The sequence below is a fragment of the Ursus arctos genome, unplaced genomic scaffold, assembly GCF_023065955.2.
Source record: "Ursus arctos isolate Adak ecotype North America unplaced genomic scaffold, UrsArc2.0 scaffold_1, whole genome shotgun sequence".
Taxonomy (NCBI): domain Eukaryota; kingdom Metazoa; phylum Chordata; class Mammalia; order Carnivora; family Ursidae; genus Ursus; species Ursus arctos.
Window position 1 is genome coordinate 78165380 of NW_026622763.1, and position 14672 is coordinate 78180051.

At 40.3% G+C, this 14672-nt stretch overlaps 1 protein-coding gene and 1 pseudogene across 11 annotated transcripts in view; both read left to right on the forward strand.

Annotated features, from left to right (window-relative positions):
- The first annotated feature begins 7950 nt into the window (after nt 1-7950).
- The window catches only part of ABI2 (abl interactor 2), a 115129-nt gene continuing 108407 nt past the window's right edge, over nt 7951-14672 (forward strand). For 4 of the 11 annotated variants that reach the window (XM_044381243.3, XM_026492144.4, XM_057304199.1 and 1 more), the window contains exon 1: nt 8026-8368. In XM_044381243.3, coding sequence (XP_044237178.1) covers nt 8252-8368 — 117 coding nt within the window. In that variant the 5' untranslated portion in view covers nt 8026-8251. Of the gene's footprint in view, nt 8369-14672 lie in introns of all 11 variants that reach the window. The other 7 variants (XM_026492142.4, XM_044381239.3, XM_044381244.3 and 4 more) reach the window with 5 other exon arrangements.
- LOC113250564 (cytochrome c oxidase subunit 7C, mitochondrial-like) lies at nt 12999-13379 on the forward strand (annotated as a pseudogene).

Below are 14672 nucleotides of genomic sequence, written 5' to 3' on the forward strand. Positions count from 1 at the left end.
TAGCATTTTTCACAAAGCTAGAACAAATAATCCTGAAATTTATATGGAACCACAAAACACTGTGACCAGCCAAAGCTATTTTCTTTTTCTTTTAAGGTTTTATTTATTTATTTGAGGGAGAGATAGCAAGAGAGAGCAGAGTAGGAGAGTGAGGCAGAGAGGGAAGTAGGTTCCCTGTTCAGCAGGGAGCCTGATGGACAATGCCGGGCTCGATCCTGGGACCCTGGGATCATGACCTGAAGTGAAAGCAGATGCTTAACTGACTGAGTCACCCAGGTGCCCCACCAAAGCTATTTTCAAACCTTGAAAATAAAAACAACTGGAGGCATCACTATCCTGGACTTGTTATATTACGAAGCTGTAATAATCAAAAAGAGTATGGTACTTGCACAAAAATAGACACAGATCAATGGAACAGAATAGAAAACACAAAAATGGACCCACAATTAATAATCTTCAACAAAGCAGGAAAGAATATCCAATGGGAAAAAGAATGTCTCTTCAGCAAATTGTGCCGGGAAAACCGGACCTCTTTCTTACACCATACACAAAATTAAATTCAAAATGGATTAAAGATCTAAATGTGAGACCTGAAACCGTAAAAATCCCCAAAGAGAACACAGGTAGTAACTTCTTTAACATTGGCCGTAACAACTTCTTTCTAGATATGTTTCCTGAGGAAAAGGAAACAAAAGCAAAAATAAACTATTGGGACTACATCAAAATAAAAAGCTTCACAGTGAAGGAAACACCAACAAAATGAAAAGGCAACCTACAGAATGGGAGAAGATATTTGCCAATGACATATCTGTTGAAGGGTTAGTATCCAAAATACGTAAAGAACTTATAAAACAATACCCAAGGGGCACCTGGGTAGCACAGTTGGTTAAGTGTCTGACTTGATTTTGGCTCAGTCGTGATCTCAGGATTGTGGGATTAAGCCCTGCGTTGGGCTCCGCACTGGGCATAAAGCCTGCTTAAAATTCTCTTTCTCTTTCTGCCCCTCCCGCAACCTCCCCCACCCCGCACTCGCACGCACACTCTCTCTCTCTAAAAAAATAAATCAATAGGGATGCCCAGGTGGCTCAGTTGGTTAAACGTCTGTTTTGGCTCAGGTCATGATCTCAGGTCCTGGGATCTAGCCCCGCAGCAGGCTCCCAGCTCAGTGGGGAGTTTGCTTGTCCCTCTCCTTTGGCCCCTCACCCCTGCTCATGCTCTCTCTCTCTCTCACTCTGCTCTCTCTCTCAAATAAAATCTTTAAAAAAATAACAATCAATATATAACACCCCAAAAATGAATAATCCAATTAAAAAATGGGGGAAAGACATTTTTCCAAAAAAGACATGCAGATGGCCAAAAGACACATGAAAAGATGCAAAACTACAAGGAGATAACACCTCACAGTTGTCAGAATGACTAATACCAACAATACAAGAAACAACAGTGTTGGTAAAGTTGTGAAGAAAAAGGAACCTTCTTGCACTGTTGGTGGGGATGCAAACTGGTGCAGCCATTCTGGAAAACAGTATGGAGTTTCCTCAAAAAGTTAAAAATAAAAGCTAAAAGTTAAAATGATTCAGCAATTGCACTACTGGGTATTTACCCAAAGAATAACAAAAACACTAATTTAAAGGGATACATGTACCCTGATGTTTATAGTAGCATTATTTACAATAGCCAAATTAGGGAAACAGCTCAAGTGTCCATCAATTGATAAATAGATAAAGAAGGTGTGTGTGTGTGTGTGTGTGTGTGTGTGTGTGTGTGATTTCACTCATGTGGAATTTAAGACACAAAACAAGGGAGCAAAGGGGAAAAAAGAGAGGCAAACCAAGAAACAGACTCTTAACCATAGAAACAAATTGGTGGTTACCAAAGGGAGGTGGGTGGGGGGATGGGCGAAATAGGTGGTGAGCACTGGGTAAGGTATGAAAGTGTTGAATCACTATATTATACACCTGAAATATTACACTGTTATTTTAACTAACTGGAATTTAAATAGAAACTTTAAAAAAAAAAACACCACCCTCTGCTTGCATTTCTAAGTACTGTCTAATATCTCTAATAGGAAACATAATTGCACAAAAAGAAATTCTTTTAAATTTCATTGAAATATATATATTCCTTCATTGAAATATACACTATATATATAAAATATGTACACATTTATCTAACTTGGTATTGTCTGATAAAATAGCAGCCAGAAAACTAGTTTTGAAATTCTCAAGGTAAAAAAGTTAAACTACACAAAGTATCTTCCTGAAGAAGGAAAAATACATTCTTATTTAATAGTTTCCAAGCATTTAATGTAAAATGAGGAAAAGGGATAATATTACAGGAAATACTTTTGTGCAGATATGAAACAGCTGGTTTTATTCTTTAGGTGCCATAGATGCTACTCTTTAATAGATTTTAAAAATGTATGAGAAAATCCAGTTGCACTAAATACTGATTGACGCTCTTAATAATGTTAAGGATACTAAAGCTGATAGGATGTTGCCATTTAGAAGAGAAAATGTAGGGAAAAGGAGTTAATAATGAAAACAATGATTATGGTAATTAGCATGTCAGTGGTGTGCAGGAAGAATCTTAGTGGAAAGTCTGGAGTGAATGGTGTGTCTGTCTTTACTTATTTATTTGGCAGAAAGAGAGAGAGAGCATGAGCAGGGGGAGGGGCAGACAGAGGGAGAGGGAGAAGCAGGCTTCCCACTGAGCAGGGAGCCTGATGTAGGGCTCCCTCCCAGGACCTCGGGCTTATGAGCTGAGCCAAAGGCAGGTGTGTAACTGACTGAGCCACCCAGGCGCCCCTGAATGGGTATGTCTTATAGATGTTGTAAGACGTGCGATGTAAACAGTTCCGTTAAGCAACATTTATTTCTTTAAAGCCCACATAGTCAGGCATTGTATTATGAACTTTACCTTAATTTCTTCACTTAAGGATACAGTTAGTAGAGGGTGCCTGGTTGGCTCAGTTGATTAAGGGTCTGCCTTCAGCTCAGGTCATGATCTCAGGGTCCTGGGATGGAGCCCTACATTGGGCTCCCTGCTCAGCATGGAGTCTGCTTCTCCCTCTCCCTCTGTCCCTACCCCCTGCTTGTGTGTGGGAGCTCTCTCTCTCTCTCTCTCTCTTTTTCTCACTCTGTCTCAAATAAATAAATACATAAATAAAATCTTGGGGGAAAAAAAAGGATATAGTTAGTGCGTCTTTATTCCAGCAGAAGAATTTGACACTTTTTCATCAGTCTTAGGACTATAATGATGAAATGTTGAATAATTGTGACTCCTTTAAGGTCCACTCAAAACTGCCCAAATTTGGGCACCTGGGTGGCTCAGTCGGTTGAGTGTCCAACTCTTGGTTTTGGCTCAGGTCATGATCTCCTGGGTTGTGGGATCGAGTCCTGTGTTGGTCTCCCTGCAGCAGGTAGTCTCCCTCTGCTCCTTTCCCTGCTTGCGTGTTCACATGCACACACTCTCTATCTTTCTAAAAATAAATAAATCAGTCTTTTAAAAACTGGCCAAATTTAAGGTACAGTGGTTCCCCCTATCCATCGTTTCACTTTCTGTGGTTTCAGTTACCTGCCATCAACTGCAGTCGGGAAGGAGATGCCTAACACTTCATCACAATACCTACCTCATGGGATACCTGGGTGGCTCAGTCAGTTAAGGGTCTGCCTTTGGCTCAGGTCATGATCTCAGGGTCCTGGAATCGAGCCCCTCACTGGGCTCTGTGCTCAGTGGGGGGTCTGCTTCTCCTTCTCCCTCTGCCTCCTCCCCCCTGCCCATGCTCTATTTCTGTCACACTCTCAAATAAATAAAATCCTTTAAAAAACAAAACAAAGCCTACTCAATCACACACTTAACCTAGGTGTCATCTCATATCATCATAAGAAGGGTGAGTACAGTAAAACAAAATATTTTAAGAGAGAGAGGCCACATTCATATAACTTTTATTACAGTATAATTGTTCCATTTTTACTTATTCTTGTTAATCTCTTACTGTGCCTAATTTGTAAACTTCATCCTAGTTATGTATGCATAGAAGAAAATACAGTACATGTAGGGCTCAGTACTAGCCAAGTTTTCAGGCATCCACTGGGGGTCCTAGAACATATTCCCCAAAGGTAAGGGGGAACTACCCTATATTGATAGTGGTCTGAACAACTAAGTGAGATTTATAAGGGCAAGCCAAGAGGCTTTCTTCTTTGCCTTGACTTATCTCTTATGATGAACTCCAAAATCTTGCTTATCAGATCTGTAGATGATGTGAAACAAGATTATTTATTTCAAGAGATGGTAATGAGGATTAAAATTTGGGTCAAAGCCAAGGTATAACTTGTTATAAAGAACTGCAATTTGATTTTAAAAGAATCAACTGTACTTGGCATGAGTGGGTTAACATGTAAAAAAAAAAATCTAGGAATGTTTAATGCTTGCTTTGAATCAAGCTGAGGATAAAATTGCTTAAAAAATGTTGCCTTGGGCGGTAGTAATAAAAATACTTGCTCTGATTTTGGAAGATAATAGTTTCACTGGACTCTTAGAAAAATAATCCATGTTTGAGGTGCCTGGGTGGCTCAGTTGGTTGAGTGTCTGACTTTTGGTTTTGGCTCAGGTCATGATCTCGGGGTCCTGGGATCAAACCCTGCGTAGGGCTCTGCGCTCAGCTGGTAGTCTGCTTGAGATTGTCTCCTTCTCCCTCTGCCCCTCCCCTGCTCACGTGCACGCACTCTGAGAGAGACAGAGCATGCATGGAGGGGGGGAGGGGAAGAGGGAGAAAGAAACTTAAGCTGACTCTGCTCTGAACCCAGAGCCCTACATGAGGCTCAATCCCACGACCCCAAGATCACGACCTGAGTTGAAACCAAGAGCTGGATGCCCAACTGACTGTGCCATCCAGCTGCCCCAATAAATAAATCTTAAAAAAAAAAAAAAAGAAAAAGAATCCACGTTCATTTTAGGAAAAAGATGACCAAAACCAAAAAAACCCTACAACCCGACCACTCACATAATATATACACACACGGTACATGTACTTTTATAGAACTTGTGGTTGTTTTCATTTTTGCTTAAATTATCTTGGTGGCAGCAGATGGATCCTTAGATTCCACTGAGTGTTTTTTTGTTTTTGTTTTTTAGGTTTTTATTTTAATTCCAGTTAGTTAACATACTGTATTATATTAGTTGCAGGTGTATAATATAGTGATTCAACACTTCCATACAACACCGGGTGCTCATCACAAGTGCCCTCCTTAATCCCCATCACTTATTTAAACCATCCCCCCCACCCACTTCCCCTCCTGTAACCATCAGTTTGTTCTCTATAATTTAAGGAGTCTGTTTCTTGGTTTGTCTCTCTTTTTTTCCCCCTTTGCTAGTTTGTTTTGTTTCTTAAATTCCACACATGAGTGAAATCATATGGTATTTGTCTTTCTCTGACTGACTTAGTTCACGTAGCATTATACTCTGTAGTTCTATCTTTGTCTTTGCAAATGGCAAGATTTCATTCTTTATTATGGCTGAATAATATCCCATTATATCTATCTATCTATATCTCATAAATATTACATCTTTATCTACTCAGTAATTGATGGATACTTGGGCTGCTTCCATACTTTGGCTATTGCAAATAATACTGGTGTAAACATCAGGGTGCATGTGTCCCTTTGAATCAGTATTTCTGTATTCTTTAGGTAAATACCCAGTAGTGCGATTGCTGGATCGTGCATTAGTTAGTTCTATTTTTAACTTTTTGAGAAACTTCCATGTGGATCCTTTTCTCCACTTCGCCAACACCTGTTGTTTCTTGTATTGTTGATTTTACCCATTCTAACAAGTGTGAGGTGATATCTCATTCTCTCAGTGTCAAAAGCTCCTTGTTTAGTGGTGATTCCCAGCTGCCAGAAATTATAATCATAGACCTTCAGAGCCAGAAAGGCAGTTCATCAGCATACATGGGAACTTGTTAGAACTATAAATTGGGAGAGACCAACTGGATCAGAAACTCTGGGGGTGGGACCTAGCAATTTTATGTTTTAATAAGCCCTCCAAATTATTCCAATCCACACTGAAATTTGAGAACAACTGACCTGAGTTAAACCCTTTGAGTTTTTCAGATAGAGAACCTAAGATTCAAAGAGATTGTCACAAGTCAGTTTAAGAAAGCACCAGAATTTTCAGGCAGTGATTCCTAGGATGACCATCATGCCTCAGGGAGATCTGTTTATTGGGCTAATTGCTAAACAGTATTTGAAAGAATGCCAGGTGAAAATAAGTGTAATGGGGGAAGAGTCTGTTTACCACTTAACTCACCTGGTGGGCTTGTTACAGTTCAATAGGAGCCTTTTTTTTCATGATTTTTTATTTATTTATTTGACAGAGAGAGACAGCCAACGAGAGAGGGAACACAAGCAGGGGGAGTGGGAGAGGAAGAAGCAGGCTCCCAGCAGAGGATCCTGATGTGGGGCTCGATCCCAGAATGCCAGGATCACGCCCTGAGCCAAAGGCAGACACTTAACAACTGAGCCACCCAGGCACCCCTAAAAGGAGCCTTTGGATTCACTGAAGTTTAGTCTGAAAGAAAAGTTTTATCTAATTTGTTCTATTCACTTGATTATTCATACATATCTTATTCCCTGAAGCAAGTTCATATATCATTGAAGTAACTACCCCATTCTGTCACTACTGCTCCCTAATGAATCTCTAGCGTGACCCTACAGCCTTCATTTTTAACAAGCTCTTTACACTTAAGTTTGAGAACCACTAATACAGAAGATGTTTGAAGTGGTTAAGAAAAAAACTAGATGGACTGGACCAACATTTTCAATATTCTTTAATTTGGGTTCCATACTGAAAATTCAAAATAACTTGCTAATGTGTATATCATACAGCCAATATAACAACACCAGAGATTGCTCCAGAGATTTGTAATGGCATAGCATTCAAATGATTTTTTGAAAAAGTATAATATAGTTTTCTCATTATCTGGGGAAAAGAAGGTGGAGGGAGGAATCACTCTAGGAGGGCCAAGACATCACAAAAGCAAGAACAAGAGTTGAAATAATGGATCCTGTTCTGAACTACAAATGTACTCAGCCCTGACTTTACACTATAGGGCATAAATTAAGGTCACGGACAACTCAGCAGTTGTTTGAAATTTTAGTTTAAAATTTGTGTGGAATAGTCAAGATTTAGGAAAACAGATACAGTATCTGGGAACAAGAAAAGGGTAACTGCAAGATCAAAATGGTCTACCTTGAATTTTTGTAGCATTTTAACGTTTTTCAAAGTACTGAAACAAACTTTTATTTTATCCATGTAACAACTCTGTGAGGAAGGAAATTAGCATCCGCAAAACCGTTTTCCAAACTTTAAATACTGGATCTACGAAGAAAAAAGGCGAGGAAGTTGACAGAACCAGAGAAATGACAGAAAAGGATGTCAGTGAGGAGGCGAATCACAGGGCAAGCACAAAAAGCTGAGGTCCAGCGGACGGGGAGCTGAGAGCAGAATGGAGACTAACCCAGAGGGGGGTCGGTGGGCAACGGCTTTAGGGGGCAAATAAGTGCAAAAAGCCTAGGTGCAGGAAATTTGGGATTAGGAAGCTGGAATTTACTTATCTGTACCTAAGAGGATGCACGAGTTCAAAGAAAAGAAAAATGGAAAGCAAGGAGGCACTTAAAGCTCCACGGAAGTTTTGTGGACTCCTATCCTACAGTCCAACGACCACGGGGTTCGGCCTCAGGTTGAGAATAACGCGGAGGGGAGTCGCGCAGGGGGCAGGCGGGAAGACAGCAGAGGCGGATAGCGCGTGCACTCGGACCAACAAAGGCCTCCGGGGACACTTCCCAAGTCACGCAACTTGCGGGGGCCGAAGGGTTAACCGCGCACGACTCCCGCGCGCTTCCCGGCCCCCACTCCCGCCGTCGCTAGGAAACGCCGAGAGTGGGGGAAGGGCGGGCGGCGCGGCCGAGGGTGGGAATCTTTTTCGGGCGCCTGGGGGCGGAGGAAGGGGAGCGCGCGTGCGCGCGCCCGGCCGTCCGTCGCCGCGGTGACCGTCCTCGGAGTCCGTCGGCTCGCGCCCCGCCCCCGTTCTGCTGCCCCCTCCCCTGTGGCGCGCGGGGGGTGTTTCTCGCTCCTCCCGAGTTGCCGCCGCCGCCGTTGCCGCTGCTCCTCCTCTCCCAGTCTTGGGTTTCCCAGGCGCTGTTGCCGCCGCTACCTCTGCGGTCTGTATGAGGAGGAGGAGGATGTGAAGATGGCGGAGCTGCAGATGCTGCTGGAGGAGGAAATCCCGGGGGGCCGCCGGGCCCTCTTCGACAGTTACACGAATTTGGAACGGGTGGCAGATTACTGCGAGAACAACTACATCCAGGTGCGAAGCATGTCCCGCCCTGGGCGCATTGGGCCTCTGGCTGGTGGACGCCGTGTGGGGGATCCCCGGGCCGGGGGCCGCGCGCATGGGGGCGTAGGGCGCGCGGAGCCGAGGCCGCGGCGGCGACTCAGCCCAGCTAAGCTCCCGAGGGCGAGCGGTTGGGAGAGCAGGGTGGGAACTGGGGCTGGTGAATTGGTGAGAAACCTGCGGCTGGAGGAAATTGTAGCTTTAAAACATTTTAAAAAGCCATTCATCAGTCCTCGGTGCGGTGTGTGTGTGTGTGTTGTGTCCCCGCCTTTTCGCTTCTCCGCCTCGGCCGCCCCCGCACTCGGTACCCGTCAGTGTTCGGGATGGCGGAGGAGGCGGAGAGTGGCTTTTTCTATTTGACAGAATTTTGCTCCCCCATATGGCAGGGGTGTGGGGGGATTGATGGATCACCCCCCTCCCCCAAGCTCTGGAGCATTTTTAAGGAGCTATGTTGCTGCAAAGTAAAGTGCCTTAGTTTTATATTCATATAAATGCCTCAAGAGACTGGTAATTTGCTTATTTTTTCGTTTCTAACCGGGATACAGTAGAAGAGCAGTTGTCTCTTGTTGGAAGTTATTGCCGTTTTCCTCCCTATGGAGAATGAGAAACTGCATGATAATGAGCACCTCCCCCCCATTCCCGTTAAAATAGTTAATTTTCCTCTAGGAAAAAGAATTGTGAGTATTTTTCAGCAAGGATTAGGACATGATCCTCATGGTTTAATTTTTCCTGAGATGGTTGGTTTGGCACGGAGACTCATAGTGGTAACGCTGTATGTATATGGAGGTGGGGTATATTGGGTGAGATGAGAGCCAGCTGCGCCTGTATGAAGCAAAATATTCTGTGGATTAAAAAAATCCTTCTTTGAAAATTATTTGGAAGGATAGGTTAAAACACAGTTTGCAAATTCAGCATCTTTTGTTTTCTCTATGGCTTATTCTGAATCACAGGTTCTACCTCCATTTTTTCCCTTCCCATTTAAATTCTTTTGGGATAGATGTGGAAATGGAAGAAGTATGTTAAATTGTTCTTTCACTATGGTCTTTTTTTTTTTTTTTTCTTCCACTTCCATCTTTCCAGGCATCCTTAGTATTAGCTATGTTGGGAAGCATTCTCCAGTCTTAGTATAAACTAAAAAAAAAAAAAAAAAAAAAGGTGTTAGGATTTATAGGTTCATAAATTTTGTAAGGATCGCATAGATAATCAAGGGTGTTATTGTGAGATTTTCTTTGATTGGATATATACTGAACTCTGTATTATCTTGTAGGGAATATTTGTATGGGGAAGGAACCAGACATAATCCAAGGCTTTTCCCTCCAAAGAGGCAGTTGAAAAGTATGGCTAGTAGGAACAGAAAAAATGTGTCTTGGGTCAAAGATTCATACAAAAAATACAGTGGTCCATATTTAGAGGGTGCTTTGGTAATACTGAGTGGGATAGGAAAAAGTCAAATGTTTAGTTGCTCAATTTTCAACTGAACATTACTCAAGTCTTCTGTAGCCTGGTGCAGTGTAAAGGGTTGAAACACACCTAGTATCTACAGAATTTCGTAGTGTAGTTAATAGGAGAGGCTGATCTGTGAACAAATGAATAATGTAGTGTGTCAGTTTATACTGTGTAAGGGACTGAGGGTGGGAAGGAGGACTGGAGGAAGCTGTGCTATTCTCAGGGAATTCAGAGTCTCTAGGAGAGGCAAATCTAAAGGACTGAAGTGGTAATTCCATTGCCTCCTGCAACATATTATGGGATTATAGGTCAGAAGAGACATTGAGAGTGGAAAAGTGATATGGTAGCTGTTATTACCAGTAATAAAAAATAAACAGATTTGTCTCTCTTTGGAAAATAATTTCTATTGTAATTTGAAGGTGTAGTTTTTCTTAGATTACAATTGATACGTAAAGGTAAAGTATATGGATTAATAAATCTGAGAGGTTAAAGGGATTAGGGATTGTCCTCTTTAAATATTTTATACATTCCTTCTAGTTGAGAGGAGAAAAATATTATTACCACCATTATCTGTTTTAGCAGTAGGATTAAAAATGTAGTGTGGTGGCATTTTAAAATTCATAGTATAGATATCAGTAGCAATGGATTTAAAAATATTTTTTCAGGGGCGCCTGGGTGGCACAGCGGTTAAGCGTCTGCCTTCGGCTCAGGGCGTGATCCCGGCGTTGTGGGATCGAGCCCCACATCAGGCTCCTCTGCTATGAGCCTGCTTCTTCCTCTCCCACTCCCCCTGCTTGTGTTCTCTCTCTCTCTGGCTGTCTCTATCTCTGTCGAATAAATAAATAAAATCTTAAAAAAATATATTTTTTCAATTTAGCATCTAAAATAGATTTTACGCTTTAGATTTTACCTCATAGGTTATCATCTGTTTCATGATCCAGTCGGTATATTATTGGTGTTTTTCTCTTCCCAGATGACAGCTCTTTGCATGATTTGTTTGTAGTAAAGTTGATAAATAGAACATGCTGATTGTAGATTTGTGCTGACCCAGCTGTGCATTTGACCCAGCTGGCTCTCTTTGTGACCTGAGAACTGACCAACAGGGGTTTTGATGCTGCTTCTTACCCTACAAAGGTAATTGTCTGTATATATGATCACATAGTCAGTTTATCCTTGTTACAGCATCATGCCCTAACCACTAGCTCAAGGTAACTAACCTAACACTCATTTTATTTTGTGGAAATGTAATTTTTGCCAATAAAGTTGAAAAAGATAAATCTGTTGATTATACGTTACAAAGGGTAAGGTTCTTTGTTCAGTGTTCTTAAATAGCTGGTTTTAAGCATAGGAATATCCAAATAATTATGTTAAATGAAAATATTCTAAATGTGGATTATATTTGGTGTGGATATTGAGCAAAGGAAGGAAAAATGATTGTGCTGTCCTTCTGGGAACAACTACTGTGTTTAAATTGTTTCAAATAAAAACATCCTTCAGATGTATTATCGGCATTAAGACTTACTAGGTATTGTCTGTGTTAACACACACAAAATCTACGGGTACAGCAGTGTTTTAAGTAGTAGTTTACCAGGTTACTAATGCAGTTAATGTTAAAAATTTAAAAATCATCTTTAATAAAAATTTAGATAGTTTTCTTTTATTATTTCAATCTCTAGAAAAAGTGATAGTATAAATATATTTTCTAAAATGTGATGATAAAAAGTTATAGCTAACATTTGCTGATATTTACCTGATTGATTTTATTTCTTCTCTGTAAAAAAGGCTTTAGTAGTTGTTAAGGATTTTTTAAGATACTGTAAGACCTGTGTTTTTTTTTTCATTTATTAATATAAACATTGATACCTAATCTAAGAAGTATCCAGAAATTTTAAACAGTATTTTGATTGACTTGTAATCTACATTTTTACAAATAGAATAATTTTATAATAATATGAGTTGCTTTAATGTTTTGGTATATGAAATAAATTTATAGTTGTTACTTTCCTAGAGTAAATCTGAAAAACTATTTTTTTTTAAAGATTTTAGTTATTTGTCAGAGAGAGAGAGTGAGCACAAGCAGGGGGAATAGCAGGCAGAGCAGGCAGAGGGAGAAGCAGGCTCCCCACTGACCAAGGAGCCCAATATGGGACCTGATCCCGAACCCTGGGATCATGACCCGAGCCAAAAACAGATGCTTAACTGACTGAGCCACCCAGAATAAAACTAACTTATTCTTAGTTACATTTTTACTTTTTTAAAAAGATTTGTGTGAGAGAGACCATACACGTGCACACACGGGGCCGGGGGGGGAGGGGGAGACAAGCAGACTCCTTCGCTGAGTGAAGAGCCCCTAAGATCCTGAGATCATGACCTGAGCTGAAAATAAGAGTCGGAGCCACTCAGGCAACCTTACCTTTTCCCCTTTTGTTAGATAAAATAGTTGTTGCTTTTTGTGAGTGATAATTCCCATTAGATAAATAGTAAAATCCCATTGTCCATCATTTGGAGTAAGAGCAAAATCATTGAGTAACATGGATTTGCTCAGAAGAACAGAAATTAAAACTGTTTCTTAAGGGGAGCCTGGCTGCCTCAGTCTGTAAAACATGCAACTCTTGATCTCAAGGTCATGAGTTAAAGCCCCATGTTGGGCATAGAGCTTACTTAAAAAATAATAAAATAATAAATACTTTATAAATATTTTTTCAAAAAATATACCTTAAATTTTATCTGAAAAAAATATTTTGTTTTTGAGTAATAGAGATGTCATTAGTGGCTTCCCTTTTTTGTCTTTATCAACAAGGATGCTCCCAGAATTCATTAAAAATGAATTATTATATAATTATTATATAAGGAGCTAATAGAATCATGGCTTGTTACCAGATTCATAAAAAACTCATTACTAAAACAATGTAAAGATTTAAAATTCTTATTTAATAAAAACTATTTGAATACATGCTCTCTGTTGAAAAATTATTAGGAAAAATTAAAGAAGAAACTTAAAATTGCCCAGTCATTTTGAATATACATCTGAGATTTATACTTTTAAATCTTTTTGCTATACACAACTATATATCAAAAATGGGTTCATGTTGTTTATTACCTCTGTACCTTGCTTTTAAAAGAAATTTTATGGACACCGAGGAATAAGGTCGTGAAAAGAGGAGGTCTTGGTGTAGTGCTCCCATTTCTACCGTTTTAGGGCTCTGCGCCTTTCGCAGAACTTCCAACAGTGCTATGCTGGGACAGAGCATCCGGAGGTTCACAACCTCTGTGGTGCGTAGGAGCCACTATGAGGAGGGCCCAGGGAAGAATTTGCCATTTTCAGTGGAAAACAAGTGGCGGCTACTACTTATGATGACTTTGTACTTTGGATCTGGATTTGCTGCACCTTTTTTTTATAGTAAGACACCAACTGACTGCTTTAAGAAATAAGGATGTTTTGATTAATCCATTAAACAGATATCAAAAGGAACATTTTAAGAGGTGCAGACTCTTTGAAAAATGGATCAAACTCTTGAATTGAACATACTCGATATGTTTATAAATAAACTTATGGCATGAAAAAAAAATTTTATGACTATTATTAGTTTTTAAAAGAATCTATTTTTAAGTAATCTTTCCACCCATTGTGGGGCTTGAACTTAAAACCTGGAGATCAAGAGTCCACTGAGCCAGCACGGTGCCCCTAAAAAGAAACTTAATGGCATTGGTTTGACTTTGTTTTTTTTAATAGATGTCACAGAGTATACAGAAGAGTTTATCTTTATGTATTTGAATTCTTTTGTTCTCAAAATAGAGGAATCTTAAAAGCACCTAGTGTGAAGAAGGAGAAAGTCATTTGAGAGTAGATACTTGTAGCCCAATATTTACATCCTTCTCTGTGACTTTTGTCTTTTACCTCCACAGAGAGGAGCGAACCACATAGTGGACATCAGACTGGGAGACTGAATTTCCCTAGATTGAGGTGACTTAATTCATCAGGATTTGATTAAGGCTTATCATCCTTAGAAAAACTAGTCCTGACTTTCTAGCAGATATTTGGTGATTGGATTTTTAGTAATAACCCAGCCGTTATCAAGACCTTTGATAAAATTGCCAACACAGACTAAATTATATTTTGAGACCCTTACTCTTTTCTTATAATGAAAAAATTTTAAATTTAACTTTAATTTAATTTATTTTTAAATTTTATTTTATTTTTAAAGATTTTATTTACTTGAGAGCGAGAGAGAGCACAGAGGGAGAGGGAGAAATCACAGAGGGAGAGGGAGAAGCGGACTCCCTGCTGAGCGGGGAGCACTATGCAGGGTTGGATCCCAGGACCCTGAGATCATGACCTGAGCTGAAGGCAGATGCCTGAGCCACCCAGGCACCCCTAAATTTAATTTTTTAAATAATTTTTTTTTTTTAAAGATTTTATTTATTTATTTAACAGAGATAGCCAGCGAGAGAGGGAACACAAGCAGGGGGAGTGGGAGAGGAAGAGGCAGGCTCACAGCAGAGGAGCCTGATGTGGGGCTCGATCCCATAACGCCGGGATCACGCCCTGAGCCGAAGGCAGGCGCTTAACCGCTGTGCCACCCAGGCGCCCCTAATTTTTTAAATAATTTTTAAAGAATTTTGTCATCTGTGCACTTTCTACCCCTGCCTCTCCAAGGTACTTAATTGGCCTTTTAATTCTCTTTATTGATCCAGGGACTGAGATTGCATTTAATTTTGCCCTATCTTGAAGAGCTTGTTGGTATGAAATCACCCTTTACTCAGACAATTCATAAGATCTCCTTTACTTCATCTTCTTACTGTGGTATGATTAATGTTTGAACATGTGATA